Source organism: Sminthopsis crassicaudata, chromosome 2 (genome assembly GCF_048593235.1).
Source record: "Sminthopsis crassicaudata isolate SCR6 chromosome 2, ASM4859323v1, whole genome shotgun sequence".
Classification (NCBI taxonomy): domain Eukaryota; kingdom Metazoa; phylum Chordata; class Mammalia; order Dasyuromorphia; family Dasyuridae; genus Sminthopsis; species Sminthopsis crassicaudata.
In genome coordinates this window covers 442,531,172-442,545,163 of record NC_133618.1, presented here as the reverse complement: position 1 = coordinate 442,545,163, position 13,992 = coordinate 442,531,172, and the positions used below count along the sequence as shown (strand labels likewise).

The 13,992-nt window shown below is 35.1% G+C and overlaps 1 protein-coding gene across 10 annotated transcripts in view; it reads right to left on the bottom strand.

The window, feature by feature from the left end:
- The window catches only part of PTPRT (protein tyrosine phosphatase receptor type T), a 1,285,960-nt gene that overhangs the window by 787,192 nt on the left and 484,776 nt on the right, over window positions 1-13,992 (bottom strand). For 9 of the 10 annotated variants that reach the window (XM_074292616.1, XM_074292619.1, XM_074292617.1 and 6 more), the window contains exon 3: window positions 7,665-7,936. The exons of the other annotated variant lie outside the window; for it this stretch is intronic. In XM_074292616.1, the coding sequence (XP_074148717.1) occupies window positions 7,665-7,936 (272 nt within the window). The remainder of the gene's footprint in view (window positions 1-7,664; window positions 7,937-13,992) is intronic. 10 annotated transcript variants of the gene reach the window in all.

The window sequence follows — 13,992 nt, the reverse complement described above, 5'->3', positions numbered from 1 at the left end:
TTATCCGATAGCTACAAGGCTTTATGCTAGATGCTAAGAGGTTCTCCAAAGTTTAGATAAGACTTTCTGTCATTACAGAGATTACACTCTTTTGGGGGATTAAAACACCAACACATAGTATTAGTGTTCATATTATTATGTTACAAACACATATGAGAGTTATAGAACAAAGTGGTATTGAGGTCAGGAACACTACTGACCAAAGGGATCCAGGAAAACTTGCCAGAAGAAGATGACCTATGATTTAGGGCTTTAAAAGATAGGTAAGAATTCAACAGGTGAAAATAGGAAGGGAGAACCTCCCAGGCATATAGCAAAGACTTTTCAGTATATGGCCAGCTTTCAAATTATAGCAATCATCTCTGCATTGGGAGGAAAGCCATTCTCTGAGTACTTCTAAAAAAGCAAAGGAATACAGAATTAAATAACATTCAAAGTTTGAAGGGACCTTAGACAACATCAAGTCCAACCCCTATCTGAAAAAATGGAACCTCTTATGACAAGCTTGACAAATGGTTATCCTGTCTCAATTTGAAGACAAGGAGTCAACTAGTTACTTCCTTGGGGAGCCAGTTCTATTGCTGGATATCTCTAATGATTGTGTATAATTTTGAATGAAATAAGGTTCAAAAACTCAAGTTTTTTCTTAGACTGAACTGAGATCCACCATCCTATAATATTTACTAAAATTTGACTCTAGTTCAGCCATCCAAGACCAAATAGACCATGTAACCTTTCATCCACAAGACAAGCCCTCACATGTTAGAAGACAACTGGGCACTAATAGCCCCCAACTCTTCTTTATTCTTCATCCTTTATCTGAGCCACCAATGACAATCTCAGTTTTTTTCATCATTATAGCCACTTCTCTTCAGATGAATATCAGCTTGCCAAGATACTTTCTAAAACAGGCATGTAGACCTGAGCTTTCTAGATATGATCTGATGAGGGGTGATGTAATATGGTTGAAGAATATTGAATCTAGATGCAAACTGTTAATCTGACCCTTGATAACTATGATGTAGAGCAAGTTGTTTTAACTTCTTTATGCCTCATTTTCTTCATTTGTAAAGCAGAAATTATAATATTTGCACTACCTACCTCATAGGATTATTATGAGAAAGTATATACATTAAAGGGCAATTTATCTATCTATCTATATCTAAATCTATCTATCCCTATAGCTATAGTTATATATGTTATTAAGTTGTTGAATAAAGTAGAGAAGCCTGACACTATTGCTTCCCTTATTCTTTATTTGAAGGGAAACTTAGAAACAATACTAAATACAGAGGAAACATCTGGCCCATTGTTTATAATTTTAGTGTTTTTTTCTTCTCTTCTATGACCCTCAAATCCCTACTAACCAACTATTATTTCCATTGCTATCAGCTTAGGAAATAAAAGCTCTCTCCTCTTTAGTTTCCTTCACCTGATTTTCTAAAGATCAGATAAGGAACTGTAAACATGGTAGCCAATTGAAGTTCCTTATATACACTTACTTTTCCTACTTTCTCTTCTCTAGAGTAGAAATTCAGCTTTGGCATTTCTAATAAATCATCAAGCCAATTAATTGTAATTCATTGCTAATAAGGGAACTACTTGGGGATAGTTTCTAGAGATTAAAGAAAATGATTTTTTTTTATAAACAGAATAGAAAGAACTTCTACACTTTATTTTTTTTTCAAATAGCCACTAGTAGACCTCCAAAAGTCCCAGCACTGCATCTTGGCTTTCTCATGCCTGACATCTTAAATATAAAAAATTTGGGAAGTCTGTGTTATTTTTTTCTTCACATTCACTTATTTGTGTTTAATGGTAGCCATCTTTAGGATGGAGGGAAGGGAAGGGTGAAAGGAAAAAAGGAGGAAAAAAGAAATGTACATGATCAATTTAAAAGAAATAGCATGTTGCACATAATACATTTCATTTGGAATCATTTTTATTTTGCTATATTATAAAATGCTTGTTTACTCCATAAATTAAAAAAAATTAAAAACAAAAAGAATAAAAAGAAAAACTATTAAATCTTGTTCAGACAGATGTTAACTATGAAGTGACCAGTAATTCCTTCTATTTCAGAAATCTTCAACTTTCAGGCTTATTATAGGATTCATGTATGTAGTTTAACACACAGTCTATGTAAATATCATAAAATCACAAAATTTAGACTCTATCTGAAGCCTTCTCATAAGAGTGAACCCATTATCTTCCAAGGTAATCCATTCCACTTTTAGATAGCCCTAATTATTAAGGAGATTCTGGGACAAAGATAAAAATGCATCTTTATAACTTGTGCCCAAAGCTCTTTATTCTTCCCTCTGGAGCCAGATAGATCAAATCCAATCTCTTCTTCCCCCTGACAGATCTTCATATACTTAAAATTAGTTATTATATGTTTGCTGAATCTTTTTCTCCAAGTTCAATATTCCCGTTTTTTGTCCAATCTTTATGTCATGGACTCTTATCAATGTACATATCTTAATAAGACATAATGGATTGTCTAGAAATGGACTACCTCTAATCTTGGCAACCAATTTTTGTTCCTCAATGATCTCCTTTTGTGATTTCTGGATTTTGACTATGCCTCTTTAGTATTTTCAAAATGAAATTTCTATGAAAGAATGACAAATTGCTTTCAGTCCAGAAAGAGACACAAGTAGATAAAACCTCTAGTACCTTGGAAGGACCATGTTCCACAATGAATCGATTTATCTTTCCCTCCCCCTTCTGCATAGTGTTTTGCCTTCCTCTATCATGGTATTTAGAAACATCCAGGTACAGCTTCCATGAGGAATACAAATTCATCCTTAAAACTACACTTATAAGAAACCATGTCTTGACAAATCAATACAACATTAAGATCTACCAAATAAACTAGAGAAAGCATCCTTTCTTGCAGGCATTCATTTAGTCATGTCCAGAAGTGAAAAATCTCAACTAACCAAACCCTCAATTAACCAGATGTTTTGTTAAACTGTTCCTTTGAGAGAAAAGTAAAAAGTGGCAAAAGAAGAATCATATAATTTATGCTCCAAGACCACAGGATCATATATTTACAGCAAGAAGAGACGTTACAGTCCTTCAAATACCATCGCTTCATTTGGTATTCAAAGAAACTGAAACAGAAAAAAATGGTTAATTGCTTAATTAACAATCATTTTGAAATGTATAGTATGTACAAGACAAAATGTTTATTGATTTGACAAAGTCACAAAGCTAGTAAGTGCACAAGCAGCATTCATATTCAGATCTTCCTTCCTCTATACCCTGTGCTCTTCTCACTGTACCACCTACATCCCAATAGCTTGAGTTCATTTTCCTATTTCTTCTAAATCTAGTAAGGGAAAAGTTTAACTTTTAATTCAGCATAATGAGAGTAGTATAATGGAAAGAACTCTGAATAAGGAATCAATAAGACCTGGATTAAAATTCCATCTGCTCCTTAATAAGGGGCTTGCTTACCTCAAACTGGTCACTTAATATATTTGGGTAACAACTTCCTCATCTGTTAAATAGATAATAACAGGTCCAATGAAACATGGGTATAAAAGTATTTTAAAGCACATGTATCCCTTTAAAGTATTGTAAAGCACATATAAACATATATTAGGAGTATCAGCATAACAAAGAACAGGCAATTCTGTAGCAAGGTGAATTGGAAAGAGGGTTAGTATTACTCAGGACTTGAGTTGGATTCTAATATAACCTGGGGCCACTAAGTGACACAGTTCACAGAGCACTGGGGCTGGAGTCAGGAAGCTTCATCTTTCTGAGTTCAAATCTGGCCTGAGACATTTACTATCAGTGTGACCCTGGGCAAGTCACTTTACTCTGTTTGCCTCAGTTTCCTCATCTGTAAAACGGGGTAGAGAAGGAAATGGCAAAACACACCAGTGTCTTTGCAAGAAAACCCCCCCAAAGAGGTTACAGAGTCAGATAAAATTGAAAGGACAACAACATTGCCATCCTGAGCAAAACTCTTACCTCACCCAATCCAATTTCCTCATTCTCCAATGATCTCCAACATTCATTCTAGTCATACATCCTAGGAGTGTACTGGAGGATTTGGAGTCAGGAAGATTTTATTTCATATCCTGCTCTAGGCACTTTTTACCTATGTGGCCTTGTAGCACCTCTGAGCCTCAGTTTTTTCAACTGCACAACAGTGATAAAGAGGGCTCAAAATAATAGACATCATAGGATGGTCATAAGGTTCCAGTGAGACAATGAGACAGAGACTCTTAAAACCTTACATTGCCTTATGACTGCTAGTTAATTACTATTATCATATGACTCAAAAACTTTATGGCTCCTCCCACCTCTAATTCTTACTGAATTACCAATTAATACATGTTTGTGGAATTGAAATAAATTGAACTGAAACATTTGAAGAAGCTCTGTGGGTTGGTCCTTTACTAACCAGAACTTTCCCTTGATCGAACAATGCAAGTGATTCAGATTTTCCTTTGGTATGTATGACCCACCTCTCTCTTTCCATAGTGATGGACAATCTATCTTTCACCATTTTGTTACTACCATTCAGTATGACAAGGAAAAAGCAAACTGATGCTGTTAATGAGAAACAGGTGAGCCCTCCTTTACAGTGCTTGTAGCAATTATAGGCAGTGCTGTGGGAAGCCATTTAAAATGGGCAAGTGAGGAAGGATGAGACAGGTGGCTGCAAAATTAATAAAGTATTTTGGGTGGGTAAATCTTGAAAAAGACAAGTTCAGAATCATTAAAAATGTTAAATATAATGACTATCACCTGGAATGGCCCCAAAGCCCAAAGCACTGCTTAACCAGCATTTAATAAGATGTGGCTTTACTTAAATCAGGCAACTGCATGGAGGGTATGTTTAAAATGCCAGGAATTACCAGCCCTGTGCTAAATTAGTCCGGCCAGAAAAACACACTAATAAGCCAAATGAAATTCCAACAGTGTTATGGAGCTGAAAGTAAATTTTAGGAGTTTGAAATATAGCTTTAATAACTGAATACATAAACCATCCCGAACCAATGCAAGGAATCCCTGAAATCCTAAACCTGATTTACTTCCTTAAGCTGCACATGGCAGGATTATGGTTCAGTAGCTGGGGAAGCCACAAACAAGTTATGCCTTCTTTCTCCCTTTTTCTCTTATTCCACAGAGATATCAGTCTTTCTCTGTGTCCCTTATTTGGTAATATGTGCATGCATGTAGTGCATTTTCTGAACTGTTGTTGGAGATGCTTCTGTACTTCTAACTACAGAAAGCAGAAAGGAAAGAGACAAAATGAGACTCTAACAAAAACAACAAGTGGAAAAATGAGAGTGAGTGTGCACTAACCTATTGATCAATGGAATGCCAGTGTGGGTTAGCAGGGGAGAGGAGCAGCTTACATTCAATAAGCATATTTTGGATGAATGGAGGAACTCAACAAGCAGTGTGATCAAAACCTAAATTGATGTACTGGTCCATGTGGGCAATCTGTTTAAATACAATTTCTGTGAGCACACTGTGTGGGTGAGAGCTGGAAGGGGAAGATCTTATAACATGAAGGAATTTCAGAAGTGGAAGAGACCAATCTCCCATTTTCTTTCACCAAGCAACACCCATGCTCCCCATGGCAGGAAACAGCACAGGCTGTTTGTTCAAGCCCTGGTTGTTCAAGCATAGGTTTATTCAAGGAGCAGGGACTATGAGTCTGGGAGAAATGCTTAGAAGGAGCAAAGCTCAAGAAAAAGGAGAATTAGATTTCAGGTTTAGTGTCTTTCTTTGTTTATTTGACTGCTCCTATAAGTTTTAAAAAACATGTGCTCATTGGAATAACAGGTTTAAAGACTGCCAACTTATGTTAATGTATATTGATCTAGTCTTACCTTATCTAAAGTATTAATGTCCATTATAACATCCCATATACTTTAGAAAGCACTAGGTAATTGAATATGGTATCATTTTTATTATTATCATTCTAAGGCTTCAATATATTCAGTCTAGAGATTTTCACGGAAGGATACTGCTGACTTCAAATATCAGAAGTCCAAATATCATATTAAAAGAAAATAAGACTTTAACATATTTAACATGTATTGGTCAACCTGCCAGCTGTGGGGGGGGGGGGAAGGAGGAGAAAAATTGGAACAAAAGGTTTGGCAATTGTCAATGCTGTAAATAAATAAAAATTATAATTAATTTTTTAAGAAAGAAAATAAGATTTGTTTACCTGGAGAGAAGGAAGACAAGGAAGACAAAGTACTAATGAATAAAAGTAACAGAGAGACAAATTCTGGTTTGGTGATAAACAAGAAGGCATTTTATAGTGAATAGAGCACTAGTCACAAAATAGGAAGGCCTAAGAAATCCCATTTCTGACACATGCTGATGACGATAAAATCATCTGACCTCTTTATACCTCAAATAATTCTCTAAGATTAAATAAGTTACAAAGTATGTGTCAATCTATGTTGGTACAGGGAGTTTCTCACTCTAAATAACCTACACTAATAAAATCATGGCTTGCCCCCAAATTAGGAACATTCTAAAAAAGAGAGCTGTCCAGAAATCCAGTGATCTGGTTTTTGAAACAGTGAGTGCTCAGTTTCAGCAGGTGTTCAAGTAGAGGCTAAAATCTTATTAGGCATATTTTTAAAAGGCTTACTCCTTTGGAGAAGTTTGAGTAAATGATTCTTTGTATTTAACAATTAAGAGAAAATGTTCTGTAATGGAAAAAAATGCTAGATATGAGAACATAGGAACTGGTGGTGGAAGTGGTGGTGGTGGTAGTAGTAGTAGTAGTAGTAGCAGTAGTAGTAGACTTTTAATAGAAGTGATAGTAGTAGTAGGGATGGTGGTAGTGGTGATGTTTTCACGTCTCAGCTCTAATATTCACTAACTACGCAAACTTGGGCAAATTACTTTCCCTCCCGTAGCCCCCGTGTCAGGCACTGTGCTTTTTACAAAAATTATATCATTTGATCCTCACAATTGCCCTGAGCGTTTTGCACATAGCAAGTACTTAATAATTATTGAAGTGAATTAAATGAAATTGTTCCCATTTTTATCTGAATGCAAAGTTGTAAGTAAGCTTCCAGAAAGGAATTAAGACTCATTTTCCATCATGAAAATGATCAGAGTTTCTCGTAGAAACATTGCATGTGTAATGTGGTAAGGGCATAATAGACCCTTAGGGTCCATATTTATACCAGGACTTCCATGGTACTCTCTGGGTACATTCTTGGAAAGTTCATGTGGTCTGAGCGAAAAGAAAGTCAGACTTATAGACGGAAAAACAAATTCTGTAGTGGCAATCTCACTTCACTGGGACATCAAAATACTTGAGACTTCTAAAAACAGAGTCTATTGAGGCAACCAAGCAATCATGAATAGTGAAAATAGTCAAAAGTGCTGTGTGCTGTTAGTCAGGAAATATGAATTCTAGACTTAGCTCTGCCATTAACTTGCTACATGAATTTAAAGCAAATCCCTTCTCTCTGTCAGCCTCAGTTTTCCAATCTGTAAAATTAAGATAATGCACAAGATAATCTCTACGATCCTTTTCAGCTCTAATATTGTGTATGCTTTTAAATGGATTGTAGGAAAGAAGGGAAAAAACAAAAAGGAAAAAGGATAAGGGGACAGGAAAAAAGAGAGAAAAAAAGGATTATAAATATAATTGATACCTGATAGAAATGTGGCCAAAAGGTGCTGATTGCCAGCTCCGCCTTCACCCAGCCTTCTGTCACAATCCCTGACACGTTCCAGATGGGGTTACCCTGTGGTCCTCCATTAACTTTCACATAAACATTCAATGATCCAGGGCTGGACCGGTCTCTGCTAGATAAGTAGTAATGGAAATCGACACAGTGCGTATCATTCTCCTTCAAGGTCGGTAAAAGCAAGTGAGCTTTTTGTCCAGATGCCCGCCCAGAGCTGTTCACCATCATGAAGGAACCTGGAGACCACCAAAATGCAAAGGGAAAAAGGAGGGAGGGATGAAAAGAAGGAAGACAAGAGGAAGGAAGACAGGGAGGGAAAGGAGATCCATGGGAGAGAAAGAGAAAGAAAATCTTCTGAAAACCAGCTATAAACAAATATACTCACAAAATGAACTAATCATCTAGTTATGCTGTCACAAGCCATGTCAGATGTGAAAGTTTAACAAATTTCAGAAAAGAAAACTCAATTCTAGGGTTACCAGCCAACTTAGAAAAATTAGGGGTGTCATTTAGATCATCAATAAAGCATCACGTGCATGATAAAATTTGGCATTTGGGTTCCCTCATCTACAGCATATAATCCTATTATTTGAACTGAAGTATACATTGCTAGGGCAAGTAAACCTTCACATTACAATGCTTTATGGCCCCAAACCCACACTAGGTTTTAGTTCATCTCCCCTAGCAATCACTGCAGCCAACAAATATGGAAATATAGAAAACATGAAATACTCCTTTGAACTAATATTTAAAGATTTTATAATTGATTGACACAACATTTTATACCTTCTCTTATAGCATCTTTACAAATTCAAGGGCTATTAAAATTCCTTGTACCATGAGTAGCAGAACAATCACTAGTATTTCTGTTCAGAAAATGAAACTGATATAAATAGTTGGCCTGCAATCATAAATCTAACCTCCAAAAAGAATTGGAAAATTGGAGGTCAGATATTGTCTAAAATGATATCAGAAAACTTTTTAATGCCAATATACAATTGATTTTGAGTTCCTGAGGGCAAGGATCATTTTTCTCCACAAATATCCAGCACAAAGTTCTGAACCCATTAGGCATTTAATAAATGCTTGCCAAATGGAAGCAATCTTTTAAGAATGAAAGAAAAAGAAAATAAAAATGAAAATGGAATTAAACAACACATTTCTATTATTTTAATTCAATATAGATATTTTAAATAAATTGTAAATAATTTGGAGTTTGTGGCTTATGTACAATAATTTTTTAATAAAATTAATTGGAATGTCTGTTCTAGATGATGTTTACTAACTTTGGAATAAAAGCTGCATACCCCCTCCAAAATAGAGATAAAAATGTAAATAAACACTTAATTGAATTAATTAATAGAGAAGAAGTATCCATCATCTCCCAGCTATATTTTTAGGTTTCTTAAAAGTCTGGGACAATTTTCATCCCTTATAAAATAGTTGTAGATCATCATGGCTGGGAGGAATCTTAAAAACCACAGGATCCAATCCCCTAATTTTGCAAAACAATAAACAATAGTCCAGAGGGGAAATTATTTACCTAAGGTCACAAAAGAAGTTGCTGACAAAACCCAGGGAAGAACTTATGTCTCTTGATTCCCAAGAAGGGACCTCCCCCTATTTCTTCAGTTAGTCTCTCATTTGAAGGACATATCAAAAGCAGCTTAAGTGTAATGAGTCACTAAAACAACAGATTTTTTTCCAACTGAAATCCTGAAAGATAGATGCTTGTTTACTTGTGTATATGAAGGAACTGTGGAGAATAGCATCAGAAGAAATGCATGAGGCTGCCATCTGACAGTTTTAGCAATAAGGCATAGTTTATTGTGGGATTTTTTTATTTTGTTTTGTTTTTTCTTAAATCAAATAGTCTGCCTGGCCTTCTCACTTCTCACACTGCTGCCAAATCTGGCTACAAATGTATTTCTCCACTGGCCTCTTAAAATTCACAGAAGACAGGGTTTGGAAAGGCTTAAGTTCTGACTATGGCTTATATTTCCATTTTAAAAACAGGCTTCAGGTATAAGACAGACTCTAGATGGTCCAAATAAATGCTGAAATGAATTCTGATCAGTGGATCTCTATAAGCTGTACATTCATTCAAGTAATACTAATATTAATAGCTGACATTCATATAGCACTCTGTTATTTATAATGAATTGTGAAATGCCTATGTGTATTGCCTCATTTGATTCTGGTTACAATTCTTTGGGGGAAGTACTATAGTCATACTAACCATTTTACAGATGAACAAAGAGAGGCTTGGAAAAGTTATGACTTACTCAAGTCAAAGATTCACACTGAAGTTACTTGGCTTGAAATCCAGTGTTTCTCCTCTTCTCCCTCTATCAATTTCACAGTATAGTTCTATCACAACAGAAGTTTATTAAGCTCCCACTTTATATGTGACATTGTGTTCAGGGATCAGGTTACAAAGATTTAAAAACTGTACAAAGGACTATAAACTGTGAATACCCTTTGACCCAACAATATCACTACTAGGTCTGTGTCCCAAAGAAATCATATAAAAGGGGAAAGGATCTGCATATACAAACATCTTTATAGCAGATTTTTGTGGTAACAAAGAATTGGAAACTGAGGGGATGCCTAATAACTGGAGAAAGGCTGAATAAGTTATGGTACTTGAATGTAATTTGGTAATACTATTGTGCTATGAGAAATGATGAGCAGGTGGATTTCAGAAAAGCCTATAAAGATTTATATGAACTGATGCTGAGTGAAGTAAACAGAACAGGACAGCATTGTACCCAGGAATAGTAACACTGTGCAATGATTGGATATGATGGACTTAGATCTTCGCAATACAATGATCCAATACAATTCCAAAAGATTTGTAGAGTAAAATGCCATTTGCATCCAGATAAAGAATTATAGAGCCCAAGTGAAGATCAAAGCATACTGTTTTTACCTTTTTAAACTTCTTTTCTTTTGTTTTCTTTTTCTTGTGCCTTTTTCCCTTTTATTCTGATTCTTCTTTTATAAGAAGATTAGTATGAAAATATTAAGACTAGGTAGCAAATATTCCTATTTCTATATTAGGCTTATTTTACCTAGTCTTAATCATTGAATGAGTGTCAATGGCCTTAATCAAATTGAGACCTGCTGAAGACCTTAGCTTAAAAAGGTAAAAGTTTCATACTACATCCAGGACCATTTCCAATCATCCTGATCTGTGTCTGGGCATTGGATCCAGATGCCTCTGAAGGAGAAAGTGAGTCAGATGAGTTTGCACAATCCTCCCTTACTTAAATCCAAGTCACTTATATGTCATAGCATCACCTCCCTGATATCATGATCCTTTCTGAGAACAAAGAACAAGGTGCAGTTAGGTGGCACAGTAATAAAGCACTAGCCCTGAATTCAGGAGGATCTGAGTTCAAATTTGGTTTCAGACACTTAACTCTTCTTAGCTGTGTAACCCTGGGCAAGTCATTTAACCCCAATTGCCTCAGGGGGGGAAACAGAGAGAAAACAAAGAACAAACAACAACAATATAGAAATATACTTAACAAAATTGTACATTTATAGCTATATCAGATTACTTGCTCTCTTAGAGAAGGAAGATAAGGAAAAAATTGGAATTCAAAAAATCTTGCAAAAATGAATGTTGAAAACTATCTTTAGTTTTGGAAAAAATTTTAAAAATTACTAAGTGGAGGGGAATTTTTAAAACTACATAGACTCTGCTCTGTGAGTACCTACAATAATGATGTCACTTTGATATAGTTCCTTAAGGTTTATCAAATGTTTAAGAGTGGCATCTATTCATTTTTACAGATGAAGAATGAGAGAATGAAAAGTTAGTTGAATTTTTCATAGTCAAACAACTTCTAAGTATCAAAATTGAGCAGATATATAGAGACATATATTTTAAGACTAATGAATGCTCTTCAATATACCATACTGCTTTTATTCATTAATTCCATTTCTTCAAATTCATTGACCAAACAATAATTAACTCAAGCATTACATAAAGAGTAAAGAAAGTTAAGACTTATCTACCATCTCTTCTTAGTAGGGCCTCTTCCCTGAAAAAGTAAACATGGCCAATAAGCCAATCTTGAACAAGTATTTATTAAATGCACACTACTAAGAGACTGGTACCTTCTCAAATACAGGAGTACAAATACTAGGAGGTCAAGGTGAAAGATAATCCTTCCCCTCAAAGAGTTTACACTCTTATGGAGAAAGACAACACATAAAAGGAAACTAGAAACCAAAGGGACACAATCCAGGAAAGGAATGAGACATGGTTCTCCTAGGAGCTCTCCTTAAGTGGAGCCTCAGAAACAGCCATTAGGGGGAGAAACTAATTTCAATATTCAAATTCCAAGGCTGAAGTGATCTTTTAGATGAAAAGATTTCTTAGACATAGTAGAAGAAGTCTAGAGTGTAGCCTGGAGAGCCATAAAATTTGACTCCAATACAACAACATTTATGAATTGCCTATAATGTGCAGAAACAGAGAATTCATAGAGAGGTTCTTAACTGTTTTGTATCATGGAATTCAAAGACAAAAGACAAAGTAGTACCTGCCTTCCAGGAGATGACTTTTTCCTGGTCATATAGTAAAGAAACCAAAGCCATTCAATATGAGGAAAGAGAGAATATTACTAAAAAGGGATCAGGAAAGCTATCCCATAGGAGGGGAGGTGTTGCCTGAGTTGAGCGGTGAAGCAAATGGAAAGTAATCCCTTCTTTCAAAGAGCCTGTTTTCCCCTATGTGACACAAAGATACTTTGTTTTCTTGAAGTTATGGGGAATTAAAGCCTTTTTCTTAGATTATGCAGTAGGTACACATAACATATTGAAAAAGTTAGCAAAACACAAAAAAATAGATGTCGGATGGGTTATGGAAAGATAAAGGCACCAATATAACATCAGTTAACTGTGAATTGGTCCAATTATTTTGGAAAACAAGTTAGAATTAAAATAAAATTAACCCTTTGATTTTGCACTACTGTTACTAATCCTACATATTCCAAAGATAGAACATAACACAATATTCATAATAAAACTTTAATGGTAGTAAAGGAAAAAAAGATGGTGCTCAATAACTGGGATTGACTGAACAAATTGTGGCCTATGAATATAGTAGAATACTATTGCATCATAAGAAAATAGCAAATATTCAAAGAATCATGACTTGTATAAACTGAAAAAGAACAAGATAAATAGAAGCAAGAGGACAATGTACATGCTGTCCACAATGAGGTTAAGAGGGGGGAAAAACACTGAAGGACTTTAGAACTTTGACTTTGGATTGGAAATGGCAGATCAGTATGTCACAAAGCATGTATTAGACACCTACTATGTATGTGACAGGCACACTGTATGTACACTGTATGCTTCTTAGAACAGAAGTGATAAAATTTATAGATCTGGCAGGCAGATATTTTCTAGTTTTGTTTTGTTTTTGTTTTTGATTGACAATTTATTTGTTATCCAAAAAAAAGGCCTTGTGGAGAGAAAGGTGTCTGGAGAAGTGAAAAAAGGAAAATAGTTTTTAAAAGTGTAGTATGAGGTAGACATATTCTTTGTTAAGAGATGAGAGGTCCAAGTTCTAGTCCTAATTTTGTCACCAATTTGCCAGGTGACCTTAAGAAAAATCTCTTTATATTGCTGTTTCCTCAGCTCTAAAATAAAAAGATTGAATTAGACCTCTAAGATCCACTCCAGTACTGAGAATTTATGTAAAAAATAAAATGCACATCAATTACTTAATGAGACATAAGATTATTTATGCATATCCAGGCCAGAATTCCATAATTATAAGTCAAGAAACAAAGGTAAGTGTATTGGCAAGGTCTGGCTTTTGCCCTGTTCCTTAAGTCTATTCACAAGTTCCTTTTTATAATATATGTAAAGAAGAAGGGGAAGAGTATAAAACTAAAAAGAAATTAGTTTCCATTTATTTAACCTGCTTCTGTCTGAGATAGTTGCTGATCATTAAAAAAAAAAAACACACACACAAAGGGAGGGATCCATTGGGCTTGATCCCCTAAAAATAATATTACCTTCTATTTCCAATGTCCTTATATCTTTTTTCATACATATATTTATATCCATATTATCTTTCCTAATAGATTGTAAGGTCCCAGAATGGATTTTTTTTCTTTCTTTGTATAATTAGTATCCTGCACCTGGTCCATAGGTTTCTCTTAATAAAAGTTTGTTGACTATGACAAACACTATAGACTGCCAACAATACCTGCTCTTTTCTAGATCCCTTTTTACTTGGAAAAAGGGTACAACAAATAACATGGAT